Source organism: Oculina patagonica, chromosome 13 (genome assembly GCF_052425735.1).
Source record: "Oculina patagonica isolate OP01 chromosome 13, crgOcupat, whole genome shotgun sequence".
Lineage (NCBI taxonomy): Eukaryota > Metazoa > Cnidaria > Anthozoa > Scleractinia > Oculinidae > Oculina > Oculina patagonica.
In genome coordinates, this window is record NC_135770.1 from 7,943,235 (window position 1) to 7,969,704 (window position 26,470).

At 38.0% G+C, this 26,470-nt stretch overlaps 2 protein-coding genes and 1 long non-coding RNA gene across 4 annotated transcripts; 1 reads left to right on the forward strand and 2 right to left on the reverse strand.

Moving 5' to 3' along the window:
• The first annotated feature begins 2,606 nt into the window (after window positions 1-2,606).
• LOC144636914 (multidrug resistance-associated protein 1-like) lies at window positions 2,607-5,970 on the forward strand. Its single transcript, XM_078496115.1, has 3 exons — window positions 2,607-2,722; window positions 3,670-3,864; window positions 4,883-5,970. Exons 1-3 carry the CDS (start codon window positions 2,607-2,609, stop codon window positions 4,989-4,991), a joined length of 420 nt encoding a protein of 139 aa, XP_078352241.1. The 3' UTR covers window positions 4,992-5,970.
• Window positions 5,971-6,247: 277 nt separating this feature from the next.
• Window positions 6,248-12,054, reverse strand: LOC144635099 (uncharacterized). Its single transcript, XR_013567303.1, has 4 exons — window positions 11,997-12,054; window positions 11,050-11,150; window positions 7,412-7,558; window positions 6,248-6,434 (listed from the first exon to the last, which is right to left on the reverse strand). It is a non-coding gene; the product is annotated as an uncharacterized LOC144635099 (long non-coding RNA).
• Window positions 12,055-22,798: 10,744 nt separating this feature from the next.
• Window positions 22,799-24,293, reverse strand: LOC144635040 (uncharacterized). Of its 2 annotated transcripts, XM_078494109.1 has the most exons (2): window positions 24,077-24,293; window positions 22,799-23,896 (listed from the first exon to the last, which is right to left on the reverse strand). In XM_078494109.1, the coding sequence occupies exons 1-2, from the start codon at window positions 24,129-24,131 to the stop codon at window positions 23,190-23,192; spliced, it is 762 nt and encodes a 253-aa protein (XP_078350235.1). In that variant the 5' UTR covers window positions 24,132-24,293; the 3' UTR covers window positions 22,799-23,189. The 2 variants fall into 2 exon arrangements, with proteins under 2 accessions (XP_078350235.1, XP_078350234.1); XM_078494108.1 differs by having other exon boundaries at window positions 22,799-24,292.
• Between the last annotated feature and the right edge of the window lie 2,177 nt (window positions 24,294-26,470).

Genomic DNA, 26,470 nt, shown 5'->3' on the forward strand with positions numbered 1-26,470 from the left:
CCGCTCTAATAACAAATTGACAATAGCGAGATGAAAAGGTTTTGTCATTTTCAATCATTTTGCACTGATTATCTTCTGTCTCTAATCTCAATAATAAGTGATTTTATCATTTAACAGCAACGTTTTATTTGAAAAAACAGAACATTGCACACAGCTAGTCTAAGATTTAACCTTTCTTCGGTTTAGAAAGCTTCAGTCCTGCCAGTAGCCTGCGTTGCAGACGAACAAAACGTTTTGTTCGTCTGCAACGCAGGCTATCCTGCCAGGTGTTTTGGTTTGTTAGAGCTCAAGACATCCGCTACAGATCAAGTATGTATGTGGCAGGGTGGTGACCGCTGGAAATGGCTAGCTCGTGTCACGTGTTGTCAACGTGAAAGACACTTGCGAACGTTTTGTTGGCGTCGATGCTTCAATGTCTGAGTTCTCAGGGCCTTCAATCGTCGAGATGTGCCACGAGATTACAATGTAAGTCTTCGTCTTCGTCAAATTCGCACTTCCACTGAATTAAAAGCGTTAAAAGCCAATTAATTATACAATACTAAGGGTGAGAGTTTAAAAGCTCAGTAATTATCAGTGATTATATAAACAATTCTTATTCAAAGCTTTAGTCGACACTCGAAACAGATGTCCTTCCTAAGGCGGGAAATGTAACGAAGATCGAAATTAACGACAAATCTGCTTTTTAATGCCAGGAGAACAATTTAACTTAAAGCCCCTTCTGCTAGTCTTGACCCTCCTCTTTGAGCCAATTGTGGCATAACTGTATGTATTTACCTATATTATTAGCAATTAAAATAATGATTCCATCTGATTCAGATGCTTTGAACTTGAAGTTGAAGTTGAACTTGTTTAAGTGTGAAGTAGGTTATGAGACAAGTTAGGAACAAATTGAATAACACAATGCAAGTCTTCGATTGTGACAAATTCGCACCGAAATACCTGTCCAATTAAATTAATTATCACTGCTCAATGCTAAAGCTAAGGGGCTTTGTAGCTCATTCAGTTAACTTGCCTTTACCTTTGGTATTATTAATTATCAAAAGCTCCGATTTAAAGCTTGAAGCGACACCTAAAATTGCCGGGGTTTACTTTGCGGATCTGTTAATGATGTGATAAGGCGGGGAATGTAACGGGAGACGAAAACAACGACAAATCCGCTTCACTATGCCAGGAGAAAAATTCAATTTACAACTCCTCATTCTAGTCCTCACACTTGATTTCGCGCCAATAGTGGCACAAAACTATATGGATGGAAGCCGTGGTTTAAAGCGGGGGTATTATTTTTTTGTTCTCTTTCGGGTTTGGGGTTGTTTTGGGGGAGGGGTCCATGTGCAGGGAAATGTTGTGTCGTACGGCAACTTTGCAGTTGACAAGTTTCATCGTCTTCAAGTATCAGTTGGTTCATCGAGTATTGTGAGCAATTATAAAGAATGCGCTCTGAGCTGTGTTAACAATCCGCCATGTTCTTCGTTTAACGTTGCCTCGTCTCCTCGTTCAGATGGAAAATACCGATGTGAGTTGTTAAACGAAGACAAGTACTCTGCAAACCCAGGCCATCTGGTTAGTTCAAGATCCTACCATCACTATAGGAGGGTCTGAATGGGGGGGGGTCCACATGTCGGTAGTCGGTTAAAAATTTCTTACTTTGTCGGTTGTCGGTTAAAATTTTCGACCTTTGTCGGTTGTCGGTAAATCTCAGTTAATGATTAAAAGTGCAAGTTAATTATTAATATTTGTTATTTTAATTACGCAGTTTTAAGACTTTAAACTCTAGACGATATGAAAATTTGTAATAATTCATTATTTGGTTGCACTTAAACCTCGTTAACTCTGTTTTTTTAAGCAACGTGTTCGTCTAGTACCGATAAAATCAGTTTGCATCAGCAAATGCTCGTCAAACATTACTTACACATCGAGCGAAACTGAAATTTGGACCGTTTTCAGACAAGAATAAATTTAAGGTAGTGTTATTCATTTACCAATAAAACAGAAAGATGCTTATCAATCTCTTTTACTCGCTTCTTCTATTTGTAAGGGATTTTTCTTTTCAATTTTTGCTTTCCTGAAAAATGGACGGCTCTTTTAGCCCTAAAAACTCCGTTAGATGTTTTTTTTAGCTTGGAAACACCTTTATGAGATTTTTTTCCACCGGAACCCGGCTATGATGGCGTTTGATGGCAACCTCCTCGCCTTACAATCACTTTAACAATCCCGCTCATGGCCTGTCACCACATGAATAACCAACGCGCAGTGAAAATACAACAGCGGGACGCCTTGTGGCCTCGATTACCAGCCACTGTTCTACAAATGAACCTCTGCTGCTGCTCGAAAAGGTGACAGGAAACTTTATAATTGACTAAATTTGGAATTGGTGTGGTTACTTCTGAACTAGACATTTTTTAAGGTAGACATAAATTCAAAATGCTGTTCTTTCTGAATACAAACGTCCGTATAACATCGGACCATGTCGGTTGTCGGTTAGAATTTATTTGTCGCTAATCGGTAATTCTTTCCTCGTTTTGTCGGTAGTCGGTAATAATTTTAGCCCTTTGTCGCTAGTCGGTTAACCCCATTCAGACCCTCTAAGGGAGGACATTAGAAAAGTGATGGGGGGGGGGGGGGGGGGGAAAAAAAAAAAAAAAAGGACCCCCCTAAAGAACTTTGTGTCAGGGCTGGAAGAAGGCCTATTACACCCAGTGAGTGAAGGAGGAGAAAATTTAAGGTAACAAGAAAAAATAACCGCAGTAAGGAAAAACAAAAATGTTCTTTCCATTTTTATTGTCGGTCGAGATTTCCACACATTAAAGCTGATTTCCAGTCCGTACTGCGCAGACTCGGTGTTTGTTTTCGTTTTTGTTTTGAATTCGTTGAAACGTTACACTTCGGTGACAGCATACATGATGTTTTTTAGTCCGCCATTACAGTTCGTTTCGTTCACGAATTTCCGATGAGCTGAAACGTCGGTTTGAAACAGCGTCAAGGTTCTTCCACTCGTTATTATTTGTTCTGCAAGGATATCTGGCATTAATAATGAAGAAAACGGTCAGTTTGTCGCGGAATTTTTAGTTTTGCTTGTAAACATCCCTTTGTGTGAGGCTCACATAAACATTGCAGCCGAGATTGCGCAGTACGGACTGGAATTCATCTTTAAAGTCTTCAATAGATTCCGAGTATTTACTATTGTGATTCAAATGTAAGATGGACCTTTTATCCTGTTTTTTTTTTTTTTTCAATCTTCCTCACCGCCCCCTCTCAAAAAATTAAACGCACTTAACTGCAATAACGTTGTCATATTAAAATGAACAATGACAAAGACAAGTAGGAATTAATAACCTTAATCATGATAGCTTGCTGCATTTATAGGAAACACACGCTTTCGTAGCTGTATAGAAATTAATCGTGTCATACGCTTGAGATAAATTGATTAACGTGTATTTTAAAACCGTTTCTTCAGGTGAATTTTAAAGATATCTTTACAGTACCTAATTAACTCCCAGTTGCCTCTTATATTTGTATTTTTTTTCTATGACGACGTTTGTGAATTAGGTGTATACTACTAAATGCTTGATAGGCCTTGGTGAAGTGGAGGAAACGACTGCCGATTCCATGCATAGTTACTCAGTAACTAACGATTCCATAGCATCTATAAAATTATTTTGTTTTTTACAGTGTGGGTCAGCGGCAGTTGGTGTGTTTAGCGCGTGCGCTGCTCCGAAAAAGTAAGATCTTGGTTCTGGACGAAGCCACGGCCGCGGTGGACCTGGAAACTGATGAACTCATTCAACAAACGATTCGGCGTGAGTTCGCTGACCGCACAGTGTTCACCATCGCTCACAGGCTCAACACCATTATGGACTATACCAGGTATAGCTCCTTCAAATTCTTATATGACTTTTACAGAAGAAAGGACAATCTGCGTTTCCGTGTTCATTGTACTGCAAAGGATGAATGAGGATGAGGCACTATGCTGCACATAGTGCCTCTCAAGTCAAGTCATTATTATTATTATTATTATTTATTTATTTATTTTTTATTTTTTATTTGTTATTTTTAACAATTAAGATTTAAACATTTTTCTATATCGTAGATTATAATAACATTTTTATATGACTTATATATATTTTTATTGTATTTATATTTAGTATAAGTGTAGCTTTTAGTTTTTAGCAGTGTCCCCTAATTAGTATGGTATTATTTTCCAGGCTATAAGGTTTTGACACTTAAATAAAGTATCTTATCTTATCTTATCTTGTCTTATCTTATCTTATCTTATCTTATCTTATCTTATCTTATCTTATCTTATCTTATCTTATCTTATCTTATCTTATCTTATTATAACTTAACGAAGAAAACTTCTCAATCTGTTGCTTATCACCTTTTGTCTTTTTCTAATTCACTGTTTACTCATGACATGGCGGGGAAGAAAACAGGAGAAGTAGTTATTGTATTGACGGAATCAATCATTTTTTTTGGCTTTGAATTAAAGGAGCTATCACGAGATTTCAAGTCATGTGTTGCGATGTACGCAATAACTATCAAATTGATTGAAAACGCTTATTATATTTTACTGAGGAAGACAGGACAACATATCAAAATGGGAAAATGACGGAAAAAAGGTTCAATCCACAAACTTTTTTTTTTGGAAAAATTGTTTCAACCGTGATGCAGCTCCTTCGAAAATCAGTTTGAAACAAACGATAAAAATCGATTATTATTTTTTGAGGCAGGGGATTATTTGGATTAAAATAATTCAATCTACGTTGTTGCTTCGTTCGACCATTTTATGAGTCTTCTGTGCAAAATATTGCAAGACAAGGGTCACAATCTGGTTTGTAATTGTAGCTAATGAAAGAATTATGTTTAAATTCGTTTTTCTTTTCAGGATCATAGTACTTGACAGAGGTTTTATGATGGAGTTTGACACACCGCAAGCACTGCTGGCTCAACAAGGAATCTTCTATAACTTGGCTCGTGACGCCGGGCTAGCTTGAAAAGCTGGACGCGTCATGATGATAACATGAAAGGGTGGATAGATCGGGTCAATACAAGTTTGACAAAGTTAATATAGCAAAGACAACTGGGTTTCATCGAGTGGTCACTGTTGTATGCATGCTATACCTGGAATGTTACAGACCGACCCGAATAATTGTTTAAAAGGTCACCCTAAACGTTGTCTTGTAGTATAACTTGTCTAGAAACGTGTTTTGAGGTTTGGTTTTTTTTTTGGCCTGGTTTGGCAACTGTTTAGTTTTGAAAGTCAAGTCTGAAAGTCAACTTTATATACTCCTTAACTCACAGAAAGTCTAGCCCCTCGTAAGGGGAAAATGTAGAGATTCCTCCAAATGTCTCCAAAATGCCCGTTATTCCATCCCAAAGTACAGGTGCTATTGTGTGTTTTTACAGATAGGTCTGTCAGTTCTGTTGAGATGATTGTAGAAACTATGGCTATTTAGCCACTTAATAAGATACCAAGTCTTGGTTTTAATCCTGTTTGAGTCCGTATTTGACTCCGTGTTGTTACACGTTAAAATTTCAACTTCCGAATGTTACATCTCGGAGTCGTTGAAAGCATTGTTAATGTCATTCAATCACATCCATTGTCCCTAAGCAACATATCCGCATAAGAACGCACATACCCGGTATACGCGTTTTTATGTTGCGTGACAATATAGCGCCTTAAAGGCCCGTGACATGTAACGATTTGTGCATTTTTAAATTGCTGCAGATTTCACTCCAACAGTAGTATAGCAGCTCTCATAAGCTTGTAATTCTACTGGTCCTCTTGTATAGCAGTTGCTACTGTTTTTGGGCATGGGAACGTTGTTTTTGTTGTTTGTTCTATAGAATTGCAGGGTAGCGAGCCATTCATGTTGGAGCAGGTGGTACATGGTGTTGCTGTGAATCCTTGAACATTGCACATGCTTTTGGCTTATTTTAAAGTACACTTTTAAAGCTATTGTATGAATTTTGTATCTGTTGTCTGGTTCTGTATTTGTCTTAAAATCCATAACTGCCCTACACCAGCTATAGGTGTTTCCTATAATTTTCCCTTAAAAAATACTGCGAGGAAAGAAAGGGCAAATAATTCGCTTGTTGTGGTTATGAAAAGTATTCCTTTATCATGCGATAAATATGTCAACAGCTTAGGCTGGTTTTGTGTTACATTAGAATCATAAAGACGTTGAACGCGGCTTTTAGCACACCAAGTTCTTACACAACACAGGTTAAAAGAAAAGGCGAATTCAGCTTTGATTATACATTGTTTATTTGTTCTCCACCTTAAAGTTTACAATAACGTAACCCAGCTAAATGAAATGTCTCAAAGAAATGGACAGGAACTAGTTTCTTGTCTCTTAATTTCCTCTATTACGATTACACCTCCATAGCCCAAATAAAGCGCCTTGGGTCCTGTTGATCGGTATATTAGTGGCAACCTGAAAAAGCAAACAAGAATTGTACATGTAAGCATAATTTACGCCTAAACGAGACCAACAGGTTGTGGCTCAAACTTTATTTGGCCCTAAAAAACTTCATTCCAAATACACAGACATGTATGAGCTATTTATCTACGAAAAAAATTATAAAATTCAAGCTACGTAGGTTGATCCATAAACCGCCTTTCTTTATAACAGCGTTTTTTCTATATTTCGTCGCGACAATCTTAAAAGATATAGTTCACCCTTAAAGGGTAAAAACACTAGCGTTTTGTCCTGATCATGAACACTAATAGGTAATAGGCAGTAATAAACTCTGCCTTTAATGCCCCTTTCAAAAACTCGTTAATATTTAATTAAGAAAGTACAAAGGAAATTAATGTTTAATGAGTGTCTTTATATCTTATAAGGACAAGGCTAAATTTTATTTCCAATTTTCTTGACCAATAAAATAACATTTAAATATCAGTGCAAGAATGAAGATCTACATCGGACGGTTTTTGAAACCGTTCAATAAACTCACAGTTCGTGCTTTATCAAGTCTAAAACACTCGACTGCGCCTCGTGTTTTAAACTTGATATAGCTCTCCTGCTCGTTTATTAAACATGACATAAGCATTCCCGTCCCTTTCTAGCCTGCGTTGCTGGCGAAATGAAAAATCGCTCCGCTGGTTAAATTTTCCTGTAAGTTTGAATCGTTAAACACTTAGCAAACAGATTAAACACAGAGTCGAAAATAAAAAAGCCAAGAAAGTCAAGATAAATCTTATCGGTGGGTATTTGTTCTTGTGTAAAGAGCAGATGCTTTCTTGCGCGTAATACTAGAAGTGAGTATTATTACTTATCCAGCCGTATCCGCGTTATACTAATCCAGCCAGCGGGAGTTACAACAAAAAAATATTTGGAAACAAAGAACGGGAGAGAAAACTTCCAATTTCTCTTGCCCGGAATGTTTCCGACGTGCTTGGATGACTAACCTGGCTAAGACTGAGGAGGGGACTGAGTAAAAATGCCGCAGGTTATCATGCACAAGTAGAATTCCACACTGTATAAGTTGTGGTTTTCCCTGCCACTGCATTGGTCCGTGCAGTGAGTGGTACGAGCATCGGACCTCTTGTCAATATCTGTTAACAAGAACAAAATTGCAGGTCATGAATCTGTTCAATGCATGCAATCTATTGAAGCCCAAAGCAATGTTGTATTTCTCTAACGCAGCTTGGACTCACAGTTAATATGTGTATTTTTTTTGCAATCCGCAAATTCCGCTTATAAGCCCCCTCCCCCAACCCCCGCTGAAAACCCCACCCATCTACCTGAAGGCAAAAAATAAATACATCCGATTTTAAGACCCCTCTCCCATTATTGTTTCAAATATTAAAATAATTTTTTTTTTCAGCTACTTCTTACATGTCGAAAGCCGGGTTAAAAAAATGCAAACGACAAGTAAAAATTGTTACGCCACAAAATGTAATAACTGACACAAAATGTAATAGTAACGCACAATTTAATAACTTTCGACGCAAAATGTAATAACTTTCGACGCAAAACGTAATAACGTCGGTAACGCAAAATGTATCAACTTTTAACGCAAAATGTAATACATAAAAGTAACGCAAAATGTTATAGCGCAAAATGTAATAGTGTTCTGGTTGGTATATGTTTATTCGAAACATTCATTTATTTATTTTTTAATTATTTTTTTTTTAAGATCATAATAGGCACCCATCAGAGACTTGCTCTAGGCAAGAGTTTCAAACTTTCAATATCAAGGCACAACTGATAGCAAAATCTTAATAAATCTTAATTTACTGGAGAACCCGCAATTAAAAGAGCCCTGAAATAGTTTAAAGTTTCAGTTTACATTTTCAAGTTACATTTTTCCTTCCTCAGAGTTGCAGTTAGATTTCGTTTAAAATAAGATTCTCATCAATTTAATATATATATGCATAATTCTTTTACCGATTTTTATTTAAAAAGGAGCTGACTCTCTTCTAGCGTAATATTGCAAGACGCTAAATTGGACAAAGTCGCTTGTTTGTTAGTACGTTAATAAGCGTGATAATATAACGGATAAAGAATTGAGTGATATTTCATTGTTGCCATATAAAGTTAGTATATATACCATTACAAATCGTAGTTTTTGTACCTTAATTTCAAAATAAAGAAAGGCATGTGTTATTTGAAGGGCTTTTTTTGTATGAAAAAATACTTTTCTACAGGAATTTAACGAGAGTTCACCTATTCACCCCTTTTCCCCTGGAAAAATCAAAGTAGCCTTTTGGAAAAGCTCGTGGCGTCCGCCAGTTTAAAACAGATCTCTTCGAGATATCGACTTTTTTTTGCATGAGGTTAGTATGAGTAGAAGGTTTATGCTGGGCATTGTTGTTCGAACTTATCATGGAAGAATTCAAACGTCTTTCAGTTCAAGCATTTTTTTATTTTCGCGGAGGAAATGCTGTATTTGTCAGTCGCGACGGCTGGGTACTTTGCGACTCATATACTTTGGCTTGGTTAAAAAGGCGGAGGGAAGGCTCAGGGAAGGCTCATTTTTCCGTTGAGCGAAAAAAAATAACGCCTGATCGCAGGTTAGGTTACGCACGACAGAGTTACCTTTTGTCTCGTCACGCAATCTTAAACCCACATTGAGAAGTAAATTTTTGTTTGAATATTACCAAAAGCCGCTTCTCCTCGCGTTATTCTTTACCTTATGGCTACACATGCCATTTCTAACGACTACATTTCTAGTAAAACCGTTGCTGTTTATTTTTCTAATGGCGATGCATTAACTTCTGAACAGAAGAAACGTTTAGCGTTTACTGCTTCCGTTGGAAGTCATTTCACAACAGGCTACAAAAACACTTGTTAATATCACTTAACACATTTAATGATGTTGCAATTAGCGAAGCGCACTAATGACGTCACAGAATTTGACCTTCGGTGTGAGTCAGACAAAATTCGGACAAACAAACCGCTCTCTGTAAGAACAATGTATGGTTGGCGGGCACTTCGGAGGCATATTTAGCGATTGTTTCACAAAACACAGGCACAAAACCATGGTCAGATTGGCTCAGAATTCGAGAGAAAGCCTTACCTGTGCAACGTAGAAAGCTTAAACCGTGGTTTGAAACAAAAGGTTTGTCAAACTGACAGAGCGATTATTCAATAAATGTGTAAAATGTTTTACTCTCAGTTATTGAATGGATTATAAAGGCCCGATTTGCTGCCGGGATTTGCTGAAAGAAAACATTTATTTTTATGAAAAATGCAAAACGTTTACACTGTTCTTAGTGGCACATTTTGCAACACAACAGACGGCTAACCTCAGATTTATGCCACCACAAAATTACACAATGAAACGCTTGTCCGATCGGTCTCCTTGCCTGACCCGAATATTTAAAGAGGTCAATTTCGTTACACAATTGTCGCGTATTTAATATAGACTGATCGAGCTCGGCAGCTGTAGCTGCAGTCTGTAATGGTAATGGGGATAAATTTAAATTATTAAAATCAAACCCTGCCGTCAATTCCATTAAAAAAGGCGTTTGAATAGCATAATATTTTCGCCCTCTATCTATCATGTGTCGAAATGAGATTGGATGGCCGGCGATCAGTGCCGTCAAATTCGGGAAGAATTCTGAATTTCTTGCAACCAACGATCTTTCTGGGGCCTAAATGAAGCGAACATACAAGTGCTATCCTTCGCAATGATATAATTCGATAGTAATTCGCTATCCACCGCTTAAATTTCTCGGCAGCCTGAATAATTTTGCAGTGGGAATCAATTAATATTAGCGCCTAAAGACTTGTACCATGACAAATTGCGTTCTTAATCGTTTTAAACTTCGCTGCCTTCGAGCGCTGAACCCCTTACATTCTTAATTGGTTATGTGACGTAAGATTGGGCTACTCACGTTTTTGATTGTTATATTAATAACGTTTGTAAATTTGACAAGTCACGTTTTTTCTTCAAGAACGGAAGTGCTGAAGCACAACTATAGAGTGACACTTAACAAGTCACGCGCTATGATCACCCACAGCGGAAAGTATTTCCTTGAGAAATTAAAACAGTCCCTTGAGAGTTAACAAGAATGCGATCCCTTCCGGTTCAGATTTTACCCAACGTAAACGCTATTCTCCTACTTTTTGCTTGTAAACAAGCAAAAGAAAAGAAGTCGTAAAAAAGACCGATGTTCTGTCCCTTACCCACATGTAATTCCTTATATTTCGAACAAATATATACCAACCAAAACATTATTACATTTTGCGCTATTACATTTTGCGTTACTTTTATGTATTACATTTTGCGTTACCGACGTTATTATATTTTGCGTCGAAAGTTATTACATTTTGCGTCGAAAGTTATTACATTTTGCGTTACTATTACATTTTGTGTCAGTTATTACATTTTGTGGCGTAACAAAAATATACCGAGTAAGGAGTAACAGGAATTTGTGTAAGTATAAAACCCGTTAAAAAATTGGCTAGAGTTTAAATATCGCGTCATATTTATTTTACTCATTTTGCGCTTTTTGCACTCTACTCAGTGGAGTTAGGCAATCACGTACAAATATCGAGTAAGTGTACTGTACCCGACATATAAAACAACATCATCTACCTTCGGTCTCAAAACGCTCTGGCTTCAGAGCGGCCGTCTCTCCAACACAAAACAGGATCATGACGGAGATCACCAAACACAAAGTGGCTTTCATGGTTGTCCTGAAATACATTTTCGTAGATGATAATAATAATTATAATAATAATTATAATAATAATAATAATAATAATAATAATAATAATAATAATAATAATAACATTTATAGTGCGCAAATTCCATAAAATGTTCAAATGCGCATTACAAGATTAAAAACGGAATAAAAAAAGCTTAAAACTAAATTACAATTAAGAGTAAACTTACAATGAATTTAAAAAGCTAAAATTACAATTAAAGGTAAACTTGCAATGATTTTAAAAAGTTAAAATTACAATTATTAAAAGTAGAATATAATTTAAAAACAATTATGATAAAAATGCACAACGAAAAAGGTGTGACACAATGGAAGAGAAGGGACTAAACAACCTTGCTATAGTCTGTATTAAGCACTCCTGTTGATGGTAATAAAGTCCCACTGTGAGCGGTATGGACAAGATGATAGACATTTTCGGACAACGCCACGGAAGGAATAACTTTTGTCAGATTTTTACTAAATCGAGAAGAATGCCGATAGAGGTTATAGAGTATGCGAGGTTTCAAAATAACCTTTTTATGAATGATACTAGTATTTTTTTTTTTTTGCAATTTGAGGTCGTTTGAATTTCGATTTTAATACTCACGCACCATCGGGCCATTGTGCAATATTTTCGAGCAAGAAGGTCACCGCGCCCTAAGTCCGAAGGTGCCCGTACGCTTAGGCTTTTTCGGGATGCTTACAATTTGGATGTACAGAATGATTTAACTTTGTATATACATGTATAAATATAGCCGTGTGCTGAGTTAAGGCATGCTTGACATCCATTGTTATCTACCCTTACAAAGGAAAATAACTGTAAAAGATAGCTACTTACAAAAAAAATCACGCTTTGAATTGCAGTTGTCCGTCTTCAACGAGCTTAGGGATGAACTGATGCTTTAGCTGGTTTTATTGCCAGTATTATATACATCATATCTTTTTTTGTTTAAAATCCATTAAGATCCATTAAGGCCATTAAGACATGTAAATGACTTTTTGCGTGCGTGTTCGTGATTTGTTTTTGTAAAAGACATATGCTCTCTTGATAAGGCGGTCATTCTCTTAGAGAAAATTTCGAGAACATATTGATGCCTCAAGAAACCAAGGTCATTCTTTTATCAAGCAATTTCATTTCCGTTGGAAAAATGTTTCCTTCGGATTCGAGGTTTTTGTATCTGCAACGAAATCAGAATGAATAAATCTTTGATAAATTCATTCATTTAAAGTATTATTTAGTAAAAAAAACGTTTTCTTAAGATTTTTGTAATTAACTTAGTTTCACTTTTTTGCCGCCCGCCTCGATACTCAATGAATAAAGTTGAGTTTTAGTTTAATTTGTGTTTGTCATCTGTTTAACTCATGCGCGCCCTAAGCAAGGTCTCAAAAAAAGATCATACACAAAATAAACGTGTCTCTTTCAGTTTTATAGCTGGAATAAACAACTTCTTCTAAAACTTTTCCGTAATAAAAATTCAGCGATAAGGACAGTGGTTTAAACTTTTTAAGTTACAAATGAAATCTAAGATAGCAGCATATGTATGATTTTAAGACGATGGGAACGTTAAGTAAAAGCGATAAAAAACAAACTGTAGGTGTAAATGATAAGCGAGAACTGCTTCCTCTAAAAAGCAGGATTACTCTATTATCAAACAATTTGTTTCCGTTGACAAACGTCTCCTTCCGGATTCAAAGTTTTCGTGTATGCAAAACGTCCTTGGGTACCCGTTTAACCCTCGCAATAATGCAAGGTCACAAAAAATCGGCTTAGAAAATCTATTATTTTGAGGTTTCAGTTTTGAATTAATATCTTGACATAACTTCTTTTACGATGAAGAGATTGTGGGGGGGGGGGGGGGGGGTAAAAGTGATAGAAATAAAGCTGTAAAGGGTAAGCGAGTTCATCGCAAGTCCATTGATTTGATCCAGGACTCAATAAATTTCTCTCCAGTTGAAAGTTACCTTAATCACACAAAACAAGTGTGCGTTGTAAGTGAAACCTAAGTGCAAAAGTTTGCTAGCAACCGTGGCCGAATGATGTCACGGAAAATGCTGCTTAATAAACGAGAGATGAAACGTCAGGTTGCACGGCACACAGCAAAGGTCAACTTGCTCTGACCTTATTTCTTTTCTTTTTTTCGTCAATTATCAAAAAAATCCGTCAGAAAAAATGGTCAATAATTCGCCCTTTCAAGACAAAATCAACTGCTCACTTTAAGTACAAACGGCCCATTAAGACACCAGTGCAAATAATATATTGATGCCTCAAGGAAGCAGGACTATTCTATTATCAAACAATTTGTTCCCGTTGACAAACGTCTCCTTCCGGATTCAAAGTTTTGGTATATGTAAAACGTCCTTGGGTACCCGTTTAACCCTCGCAATAAGGAAGGTCCCAAAAAATTGGCGATAAAGAAAAAAGGATGTTTCGATCTCTTAGAGATCATGGTCAAGGTGAGTCTAAGAAATTAGCATATAAAGTAACTTTGTCACGGAAGGTTCATCTCGGTAAAATTTGCTATTTTTTCGCGTTTTCTGTTGGCAGTCCGTCCAATTTTTTTTTAGTTGTGTCCACTCTTGTTAATTTACGGTTTATTTTTACTTCGTTGGTGTTTTCTCCCTTAGAAAACTTATTATTTTAAGGATTCGTTCAAATAATAATAAATCGAATGAATTTCTCGACATAACTTCTTTTGCGATGATGGGATTGTTAAAGACTGGTTCTCATAATCGCCCCGATCTTTTCTATATATCGTTTCTGTTACTTCAAAAAGTTTTCTTGCGATTGGGGCGGTTATATAAGAATATTACACGGAAAATCGCTAACATGTGGGGCGATCATGATCGCTTGGATCACCCGTACGTGTTCTGTCCTTCTAGCTGACAAGATAAGAGGCCGCGAGTTTTGCTCTTTCATTGAAGGCTACCATAGCGTTGGATCTAGGGCTAATTAAAATGATTGTTTTTCGTAGGTGTTCGCTCTTATGGGACTATCATATGAGAACCCCCGATCCCTTCCAATCGCTTCAATGTAAGTCAGTCAGTGAAAAAGTGGAAAAATGATTTCCGTGTTCTTCCAACAAAAAACGGATGATAGGGACGGCGACAGCGACTGCGATGGCGGTGGCTGATAACGATTTAAGTGTAATCATATGAAAAAACCGTAAATACAACATGGGGCATAATATCTTGTATCTGTTTTTACATTTTTATATCCTTTTAAATAAATGGAATAGGAAACTAGATGTCTTTATTAATTAAAAAAAGGATCATGAAATAGATATGATCTAAGTAATTTCGAGTAAATTGGGCGCTGTCTATTTTTCTAGAAAGGCCATGCATTCCAATAAAATTTTTCGTTTCCCATCGCATCGCCTGACCGACCCAATGTTTTTTAAAAAGTAAAACGAAATCCAGCCTCACTGTCTAAAGGGAAAGTACTTTAATTAACAAGCACATCATCCTTTCTTCTATAAAACAACAACAACAACAACCAATTGTTATCATGTCCTCAGTCTTTATTACTAATACCCAGTTTAGTAGCCTGTTTTAACATTTGACATTACTGCTGATGAGCGTTATTTATTCATCTTGAAGCTTGAAACTTGCACTGAGTTAAATGTGGGTTTAAATAATAAACTGAAACAAAAACTTAGCAACCCATTACCCTGTATTCCTAAAAAAAGAACATTTTTTTTTCCTTACATAAACAGTAATATTTAAGTGGCAGTTTCTCTTAAAGCGGTCCATCGCATTTCGGGTTCGAAAAAAAGTTTTCCCTCAAACTTTGCCCAGTGAACTATCTTAGGTTGTAAGTAAATGCAACGACTTTAGTTTTTGGAAATACGTTAAAATATCTTTTTTAGAGCTCTCAACAGTGAAGGCTGCAAAAGGCCTATTTTTGAGCTTGGCCAGAACGAGAAATTTCATAAGTTGACGAGCTCGCCGCTCAAAAACAACCAAACGCACCAAACTACTAAACAGATGTTAAGAAGCATAGAAATATAAAAATACCTTGCACTTTTTATCTTCCTTTGCCACAGCGACTTCGAACATTTCGTGCTTATGCAAGTATTTCATACACATTATGCAACTGAGCTTACTTACTCGCATAAGCACGAAATTTTCGAAGTCGCTGTGGCAAAGGAAGATAAAAAGTGCAAGGTATTTTTATATTTCTATGCTTCTTAACATCTGTTTAGTAGGATTCAGTTAGAATTTAGAATGGTCTGGTCTGGACTCGTGAAATAAAGGCCGGCGAAGACACCATACTTTTGCATGTTTACTAAAAGCGATCTAACGGTTGCTGATATTTAAATTTTCACGGACCCGTAAATCAAAATGTATTAAAATTAACATGCGTTTTCAACCTTTGAAGGACCACTTAACTTAGGAATGATAATAATAATTTGTTGCGTTTGGTTGTTTTTGAGCGGCAAGCTCGTCAACTTATGAAATTTCTCGTTCTGGCCAAGCTCAAAATTAGGCCTTTTGCAGCCTTTTCTGTTGAGAGCTCTAAAAATATATATTTTAACGTATTTCCAAAAACTAAAGTCGTTGCATTTACTTACAACCTAAGATAGTTCACTGGGCAAAGTTTGAGGGAAAACTTTTTTCCGACCCGAAATGCGATGGACCGCTTTAAGGGAAACTGCCACTTAAGTACCCACATGAAAATCGTGCTCGTACAAGTCGGCTAATACCCCTTTGCGCTTTTTGAAACGAATGCTTAATGCACATGAATTACTGGAAGGGAAACAGTATGTCCTCCACTGTAGATCATGAAAAAAAATTAGAAAACACATTATAAGATCTGATCGCGCTTCCTAAAATGCGTATTTCCATAGCTGTGTATAAACCATGCTAGGGCTAGCTGTTGACGTTAAGGACGTTTTGGTAATCTCAGTAACAAAGGAGCGATTTTCCTAACAATCTAACAATTTTTATAAGATATTAACCACATAGGCGTACGAGGCGGGGGGGCGAGGGGGGCTGCAGCCCCCCCAGTGCCAAAATTTTTCGGGCAAAACGCTAAGAATTCGGGCAACAAGCCAGAGAAAAAAAAAATAAGCAGACAAACCTCAAAATTACAATCAAAACGAATTATATCAACAGAAAAAAATATTGGAAATATACCGAACTTTGTAGTTCAAAAGTCCAAATTTCTCATTAATCTGCTTTCGTTTCATCTTGCAAATTGCTATAATCATATTCGATTTTCTCGCAAATTCTGCACGATTCAGCTGCAATCAGCTTTTCCATAGTTTGAACGTTTGCGAGCGGTGGACCCAAAAACAAAGCTGCGATACGGTTACAAATGTAAGGAAGCTAATGCTTTTGACTCAAGTGAGCTCAAAACTTTCAACAATATGTTTCAACCCGTGCATCTTCTAAATGTTTCACGCATTTTAAATAACTTTCAAGTGGGGGGAAAACAATGTAAATTGCCTCCTAAAAATACTTTCATTTTTGCTGAACTTACGTAAATAAAAAAAATTTCCGAAGAAAAAGGATTCAGTGCATTGACATCTTTGGGCAACGTCACGAGATTAATTTAACGCACGTTCTGTTGTCCATTTCGTATGCCTGTTTATTCGGCTTTCAACCCATGCCATTTTTTTTTCGGGCAACAAGGTCTCCGCCCCCCCAGGTCCGAAGGTGCCCGTACGCCTATGATTAACCACGGCGGCAGTGCTAATGTCATCAGAAAAACAATTCCATATATATATTCTTGTATGTCTAGGAGGTAAATAAAAGTGGGGTGTCTACAAAACGAAGACCGAAGACCTAAGACCCAAAAACGAAGACTTAATTAATTTTAGGCCTTTTAAACTTCAGGCAGTTAAAACTTGGATAAAGTGCTTTTTCAGACGCACACAAAACGAAGACCCCATTGGTTTCGCATCTTTTGGCGTCTGAAAAAGCGTTTGAGCGAGGGTCTTCGTTTTGAAGTTCCACCCGGCCTTTTCTACAAAATGAAAACCCTGTCGGTTTCGCGTCTTTTGGCGTCTGAAAAAGCGTTTGAGCAAGGGTCTTCGTTTTGTAGTTTCACCCGGCCTATTCTACAAAACGAAGACCCCGCTGTTTTGCGTGTGATAGCCTCCCAAAAAGCACTTTATCCAAGTTTTAACTGCCTGAAGTTGAAAAGGCCTAAAATTAATTAAGTCTTCGTTTTTGGGTGTTAGGTCTTAGGTCTTCGGTCTTCGGTCTTCGTTTTGTAGACACCCAGTAAAAGTAAGCTACATGTGACTGTTGATTTTAACATGTGGTAAATAACTATGCATGAGCATGTTAATTAAATATGGGTATGCTCGCAGCTTTACCTCCGAAAACTTAGAGGTATAACAGTAAGCTACCTTTCCAAAGCCACAGCTACACTGAAGTAAATGGATGATCAAACAAAGATTGGTCAGTACCTGGGATGTAAGTAAATGGCACTTCCCTCGAGGTCGGGACAAACGAATTTCGCGGATAGCCTTAGCCTTCTTGGTCAGTTCTACCAGATCTTCTAATTTTTCTGATTGACACTGGTATCCCTCTAGCCTGCAGATCACCTCCTAGCTCAAGATCCTCAAAGCGTTTATAATTTTTAAGGTTTTTCGGCAACCCAGTCGCAATTTTCCATATGTTTCTTTGCAATTTCGAGCAAAGTACCCCGCATTAGCCTCGCATTCATGTTTAGAAGGCTCTCGTCCCAGGGCCGTCGGGGAATACGAATAAGGCCTATTAAGATTTCACCATAGAACCCCAGGGAGGGGGGGGGGGTACTCCGGCTTGTAAATGACGGGGATGATCGAAGGATTTTTTGGGGGTTAAAATTTTCGATTCTGGGATTTTTTTGGGGTTGGAAATTTTGCCAAGGTTTTTTTGGGGTGACTTGATTTAAATAGGGGATTTTTTTGGGTATTAAAAACGGAAACGGACTTAAGTCTGAATGGCGTGGAATGTACATTCACATACGTCCTTTTCGAAACGCTCTCAAAAGGCCTGGGAAGCTCCAGGACCAAGCCCTTCACCCTATTCACGTTCCACGTCCAAATAATGACGGTTGACCGTACAACAGCATAGCTTCTCCAGGAGCTCTAGATCTCTTCACGTCGCCACGGCTTCTCTCATTAGACGACTTTGCAGAAGAGCACCTCCTGCTTTAAAGCGCTTGCCGTATCATTGACCCGCTCTTATAACAAATTGACAATGGCGAGATGAAAAGGTTTTGTCATTTTCAATCATTTTGCACTGATTATCTTCTGTCTCTAATCTCAATAATAAGTGATTTTATCATTTAACAGTAACGTTTTATTTGAAAAAACAGAACATTGCACACCGGCTAGTCTAAGATTTAGCCTTTCTTCGGTTTAGAAAGCTTCAGTCCTTCCAGTAGCCTGCGTTGCAGACGAACAAAACGTTTTGTTCGTCTACAACGCAGGCTATCCTGTCAGGTGTTTTGGTTTGTTAGAGCTCAAGACATCCGCTACAGATCAAGTATGAATGTGGCAGGGTGGTGACCGCTGGAAATGGCTAGCTCGTGTCACGTGTTATCAACGTGAAAGACACTTACGAACGTTTTGTTGGCGTCGATGCTTCAATGTCTGAGTTCTCGGGGCCTTCCATCGTCGACATGTGCCACGAGATTACAATGTAAGTCTTCATCTTCGTCAAATTCGCACTTCCACTGAATTAAAAGCGTTAAAAGCCAATTAGTTATACAATACTAAGAGTGAGAGTTTAAAAGCTCAGTAGTTATCAGTGATTATATAAACAATTCTTATTCAAAGCTTTAGTCGACACTCGAAACAGATGTCCTTTCTAAGGCGGGAAATGTAACGAAGATCGAAATTAACGACAAATCTGCTTTTTAATGCCAGGAGAAGCTAGTCTTGACCCTCCTCTTTGAGCCAATTGTGGCATAACTGTTGTATTTACCTATATCATTAGCAATTAAAATAATGATTCCATCTGATTCAGATGCTTTGAACTTGAAGTTGAAGTTGAACTTGTTTAAGTGTGAAGTAGGTTATGAGACAAGTTAGGAAGAAATTGAATAACACAATGCAAGTCTTCGATTGTGACAAATTCGCACCGAAATACCTGTCCAATTAAATTAATTATCACTGCTCAATGCTAAAGCTAAGGGGCTTTGTAGCTCATTCAGTTAACTTGCCTTTACCTTTGGTATTATTAATTATCAAAAGCTCCGATTTAAAGCTTGAAGCGACAATTAAAATTGCCGGGGTTTACTTTGCGGATCTGTTAATGATGTGATAAGGCGGGGAATGTAACGAGAGACGAAAACAACGACAAATCCGCTTCACTATGCCAGGAGAAAAATTTAATTTACAACTTCTCATTCTAGTGCTCACACTTGATTTCGCGTCAACAGTGGCACAAAATTATATGGATGGAAGCCGTGGTTTAAAGCGAGGGATCCATGTGCAGGGAAATGTTGTGTCGTACGGCAACTTTGCAGTTGACAAGTTTCATCGTCTTCAAGTATCAGTTGGTTCATCGAGTATTGTGAGCAATTATAAAGAATGCGCTCTGAGCTGTGTTAACAATCCGCCATGTTCTTCGTTTAACGTCGCCTCGTCTCCTCGTTCAGATGGAAAATATCGATGTGAGTTGTTAAACGAAGACAAATACTCTGCAAACCCAGGCCATCTGGTTAGTTCAAGCTCCTACCATCACTACAGCATCAAGGTATAAAGCGCGACAGTTTACCTGTGGAATGGAATTGTTCATTATTCTTACTTTTTAACAAATACGTTTAAACTAATTCACGTTTTTCCAAGATAGTCAACGAATGTGAGAACTGTGTCCAATGTAGCACTTGTTTCGTCTGCAGTATTTGTGAATAACCAAAATTTATTTATTTATTTATTTATTTATTTTTGAATTGTTGTAAATAAGAAAGTTAAAATTTAGTCTTTCTGATCGTAAATAGCCAAATTTTAAGTGTTTATAAATTTTATTATCCGCTTTCCATGTAAATGGGGTCTAAGAGTCCCCTAATATAAGTAAAGACTTTTTTATCCTCGGCTAGACTTCTTTGACACTTAAATAAAACTGTTCAGTCATTCATGTTTATTAAACATTACTTTTTTTCTTCCATTGTAAGAGAAAAAGTTTTAAATTAAACATTAAAACAGATTAGAATGATACGGTTATTTTGGTTGTGTAGTGTTTCTCATAAGGCGGACAAAGCCTCTTACTAGTACTTAGTCAATTTTAATCTCGAGTTTAATAATAATCAAAGTACTCCTCTTGTGCACTACAGTATTTTTTGAAGGGGGTGGGGATGGGCGCTTATTCGAGGCTGGGCGCTTTTTAACTTTTCTTACTTACAGGGTGGGCGCTCTCGAGGTTGGGCGCTTAATCGAATAAATACGGTATTAGCGAATGTTTATTTGTTTCACATCAATTGCGGAATTACTCCTTCTCTCAAGCTCCAGAAAATGCAATTTAGTTTTGCAGTTAAAAAGGGACAATTCTTATGCAATACATTATATGGTACCCATCGGTTCAACTAGTTAGAACTGAATTGATGAGACAGATGAGAAACAAACCACGCAAGATGAGTATTGACTTGCCACGGTTTAATAATAACGATAGCAAGGGACGAAGTCGCGAGAAGCGAGCGACGCAGTGCCAGAAATGGGCTTTGAGAAAGTCTAGATGAGTATGTGAGCTGTTATACATATTGCCTCCCTTCGACAGCACAGAAAAGCAATTAATCCATCACTGTGTCCCTTCAACAAGTCTCCTAATTTAAACGAAAAAAAGGGTTCCTGGCAACAAGTGCATCGAAAGCTCGTGTAACTTGGCTTCTTGTATGGATTTGCCTCCGTATCCGAACGCAAAGATTTTTACTGTAACTATTTTTCACATTAATTTGATTTTATTGGTGGTTTTTATTAATGTTACAAATACTGTTTGGTTAATTAAGCCAGGTGGCTGAACACAACTTTTCAATCTAATTTTGCTTTCACGTCCAAACCGTTGCAGCTGACGAGCTCAAAACTGGCAGGTTACAAGATAAGCTATTTTAATTTTTCGTTGCTTTGCAGTATTTTTTCACATGTCCGAGAATGTTCGAACAATGCTCCAATGTTTGCCAATTTTATAGTCGAAGCAGCATGTGCAGCTCATGCAGCTTGTTCCCCTGTTCCCCACCCTCAAAGGCGAAATAAAGTCAGTAATAAGTCATGTGGAACGAGAACAGGACTTTGTTGATACATTTAGCGAAGCCAGTCGGATTAAGGCTGGTTCTTATGTGATCATGATCGCTCCGATCGTTTCTATCGCATCGATCGTTTGCAACTACTGAAACGATAGCTAACGATCGTAAACGATGGAAGCGATCAGGGGGTTCTCATATAAATGTCCCGATCGCCTGCGATAAGCGAAGACCTACGAAAAACAATCATTTTAGCCCTAGATCTGGCACAATGACAGTCTTCAATGAAAGAGCAAAACTTGTGGCATCCTATTTTCTTAGTTATTGCAGCTTTACGGAAAAGAAGGGGAAGAGAAGCTAGAAGGATAGAACACGGGCGATTCAAGCGATCGTGATCGTCCCAATCGCCTGGTGTGAGCGAAGACCTACGAAACCGATCATTCAACGCAATCAGCCTTCAATAAAAGAGCAATACTCGTGGCCTCCTATTTTCTCAATTGTTGCAGTTTTACGGCGAAGAATGATAGAACACGAGCGATCCAAGGGATTGTGGTCGCCGCAGACGTTAGCGATTGTCTGTGTAATGTTCTCATAGAATCGCCCCGATCGCAAGAAAACGTTTTGAAGTCGTGACAGATGCGATAGAAACGATTGGGGCGATTATATGAGAATCAGGCTTTAGTGATTTCAAACATCTTTTGCAAATTGACATACACGAGAGACAAGTTAATTCAGCCATAACCCACACCAAAGAGTCCGGCGTCTATTGAAACAAAGGACTACTCGCGGGTGGCGGAAAAAAATTGAGCTCCAGGCAAAATTAAAATAGAAAGTTCTCTAGATTCAACATAAACATGGTTTTAGCTTTTAAATGACGCTGAATTCAACTGGCAAAAGAAGAACTTAAAATTGGTTATTCTCAGCTTTCAACACAAAGAAATTAACTTAAAACACAACAAAAAATGTGACGGAGCGTTTCTAGAATACCCGACTTCTTCAGTCATTTACATGTGTAGTAATAAGGCAGTTGTTATTCAATGAGATGAAAAACGTGGCCGGACATTCTACTAAGAATCTGACCAATTTGGCTTAAAAGTTTTATACAAAGTTAGTAGAACTAACAAGAACTAACAATTTTTGTTGCCAAACTGACTAGTTTTAAGCCGGGTTTGGTAAGAAGACCAGTTTCCATGCATGTAACAGAAAATCGCTTTTAAATCGCGTGACCTTGAAAGCTTCTGAGCCCCGTTAAGTTCAGTCGTGCTTAACGCTTCCACACCGTAACTGACTAACGATTAAAGTTAGATACATTCCTGTATTCTTCGCAGTTACAAAAATTAGCTCCGCAAAGATATAGTTACGCTCGTTATGCACAGTTTGAGCTTATGCCCATGAAGTGTTTGAAAGTTCTGCCCTGTATGCAAAAAGCAGTCTTTATGGCAGAAAAACTCTTGTCACGCTACCTGTATAGAGTACATAAACAAAACTTTATTTCCTTTTGACTTGCCTTAGGTTACATCTCCACCAGAAATACAATATTTCAAATGAACTGCAAAAGGAGCAAGAACGAGGCACGAGAGTGACTAACAGTCGCTCAACATATAATAACCTTGGAAAGTAACTAATCCACTTAAAGTTTCACCATACAACAGTTTGTGATTTGTGAACTAAATTTCATTATCTTGGTTATAATATTTTAATTTTGTAAAACTCAATGGTGTTCCTGACTACATTGGTTAAACTACATGTATACGAATGTGTCAAAATTTTCCCGTGTTTTTGCTCATTTTGTTCTCGGAACAAGACATGTTTCCATGCAATGTAACATGTTTATGATTCGAGTCGAGCTAAACTCTTTTAAGTAAATTTACCCACCGTCGTCTGCTTTTCATCAAGCCATTCGGATGGTGGTTTGGGATTTTGAGCTTTGGGATCCCGATATTTCAGTGTCTTAAACAGATCAATCGGATCAGCAGTGCCTTCTTTTTTCTTCTGATCTATCGACTCTTTGATCTTCTCAATAAAGGCCTGGGTCGTTAAAACCCATTCCGTGGAGCACGGCAGACCGTTTTCCTTCGCAAGCTTTTTACCTATGGGCCATCCAACCGCCTCCCTTATTCTTTTCTCTGTTTGTAAATACGGCGTGGTATCTACTGCTCCGATTGATAACACAAACAGCACACTTGGGGATGCCTTTTGGCCTTCTCTCTTTGACTCATATTTGCTACATATCTTCTTCCTTACATCCTCCATTCTGTTGTTTGTCCCTGTAGCTGTATCGACTTGAGTAAATCCAACTTTGCATAATTTCCACTGAACCTCCGTCTTCGTCTCGTCCTTCGTTTTACCGGGAAACTGACCATCGTTGAGAACGATGCAATAAACCACGGGCCTGTACTTCTCTCGACGAATGAAATCGACGCGTTTTTTGGAGGCATTAAGTTTTTTAATCAAATCGTTACCGTTCGATCCGACCCAAAACCAATCGCAAAAGTCATCCCACGTCTTCCACTTATCTAGGGGCATTTCATCAGTTTGACCACTTCCACTAGCGCTTTCATCAGGTTGACCACTTCCACTAGCGCTTTTATCAGGTTGACCACTTCCACTAGCGCTTTTATCAGGTTGACCACTTCCACTAGCGCTTTTATCAGGTTGACCACTTCCACTAGCGCTTTTATCAGGTTGACCACTTCCACTAGCGCTTTTATCAGGTTGACCACTTCCACTAGCGCTTTTATCAGGTTGACCACTTCCACGACCACGACCACGACCACGACCACGGTTGGGACTCGACATGAAGAACGATAAACTCAAAACGATTCACATTTGATGCAATCTCAAGTGTGATTATTCTGTTAAAATCGCAGAGTATTTATGCTAATTTCGCAACACGGCGTCTAGTTTTACGTCAATGCTGACCTCGACCCTTGCCATTGCCAATCTGTAATCGTGTATCACGACAACATTTATGGGTTAGAGACTGTTGTGAGTGTTTTGTTGACAAATACACGCACGCGCTGGCCGCACAATGAACGAGAAATTTTTAATACTGCACGAGGCGTAGCCGAGTGCAGTATTGAAAATTTCGAGTTCATTGTGAGGCCAGCAAGTGCGTGTATTTGTCAACAAAACACGAACAGACAGACTCTAACCCTTTTAATATACAATCTGAGTACACTGTAAGCGGGAATCTCGACTTAACGAACTTCAAAGACTTCAAACAATAGTGTTTAAAAATATTAAAGAAGTGTAGCAGTACATAATTACACGGGATAGGATCAATATTATATAAAAATCACAAATAAGCCGTACAGAAATAAAGATTAAATGGTTCATAAAATCGTTCATCAGCTGTGGTCGTTCATAAATACAGTCAGCGAGAAGCTTGTTCAAAGCAAGTCGATAGCTTTCACAATCAAGCAACTACGAGCAAGTCAATCGCACCGGCACAAAAATGTATTTATTGAGCTGCAGTTTACCTTTGAACATGAAAGCTCTTCAAGTTGTTATCCTCTTCGATTTTGTTTGGTATTGAATCGTTGATAATTTGAAGAATATATTTTTCTTCCACTTCTACAAGCCTTGAAGCTGAAGATACTTTCAATAATGCACGATTTTTGTGCATTATTGTCAATACTGCACTGTCGGAGTTTGCTGACGACAGGTAAAGCAAAATCACGTGATCTATTTTAACCAATTGCGCGCGTGGATTTTGGACAGTGAACGAAGATTGTATATTAACACTGAATATTGAACGGTGCATAAACGCCCCCTTGGGATTTCGTTTAATCTTCCGCGCCGTGTCGAGCGCGTCAAATTTTACATGGCCGCTGTAGTTGGAGAAACGGTAGCGCGTCTTCGGTCTGTTCTCTGCACTTGTTTGGGCGACGGAACACAAAAGTAATCGTTGTCGGTTAATATTCGTAATTGGACTACATGCTGTCCAATTGAAACTATCCAAATTTAATCCCAAATTGGACAGTTCTCAGAAATTAAGGAAAAATACCTGCGCTGACAAAATAGGATTTACTGACAGCTATATAATTAGTATACGTAATTGGACTACATGCTGTCCACTTTGGAAATAATTTCATGAAAAAAATTCCGAGGGCAGCCAAATTTACGAGGCCGTAGGACTTTTTTCAAAACGAACCTTCAGAAATCTGCTTCAATCTTCTCAGTGATTCACAAAAGGGGAAAATTTAGAAAAAAAACACTGTGGAGATCGAAGCAGATTTCTGAAGGTTCCCTACGCGTATTTTTGATTTAGGGTTAAGGTGGACTTTTTTCAAAACGTGAAACTGGTGTCCAGGTCAGCGCGGTCTAAACGCTGACCATGTCCCTTTAAATGTATAATCGTCTTTTGGTGTGCAGCTGTGTGCCATTTGCCTGTTTTCTACTGTTCGCTTTTCCTCCAGTTCTGGATATTTCTGTAATTTCTTTAAATTAACCACATTCTCAAGTCCATCTTTCCATTTCTCGCTCTTTACTCCCTCCCTCCCTCCCTGCCTGCCTGCCTACCTCCCCCCACCCCCCTTCCTCCCCCTCCCTTTCTCTCCCCGCTCCAGTAGTAAGAGTGAGCGCGTGTAAACCAGTGTCATTTTGGCGGGAGAAAACGTGGTATAGCCGTCATCATTTTACGACGACTTCTTCCGAGTGTTTTTATTATCGGCATAAGTAGCTAAGCTCACACTTTTACAAACATGAAATGGCGTTGTTAAACTATCCAAAGGCAACTCAAACACATCAATTATAATTGTGTTCGCAGAGTGGAAATATTTCTGGGTTATACATTTACCCACTAGAAGATGGTTTACCATGTTCTTTAAAAAAATAATGCACGCTTGATATCTAGAAAAGCTGCTAGTCAATGCCCAGGCCGTTATGCAAGGGCATTCAGCTGCTTTTCTAAACCTCAAAAGTGTATTATTTTCTTTTAGGATATTGGATTAAAAATTTAGAAAGTACAAAAACGCAATCAATTCCAAACTAACATTTACCGTATACGTATCGTATAAAAATTTCTTAGAAAGTCTTGAAATGTTCTAAAATCTTTGCAGTTTTTTTTTTTATCAAAATTCGGTATTCTTTAAATAAATAGCAGCGTTGCCTTGAAAGGTTCCATTTGCGGTCGG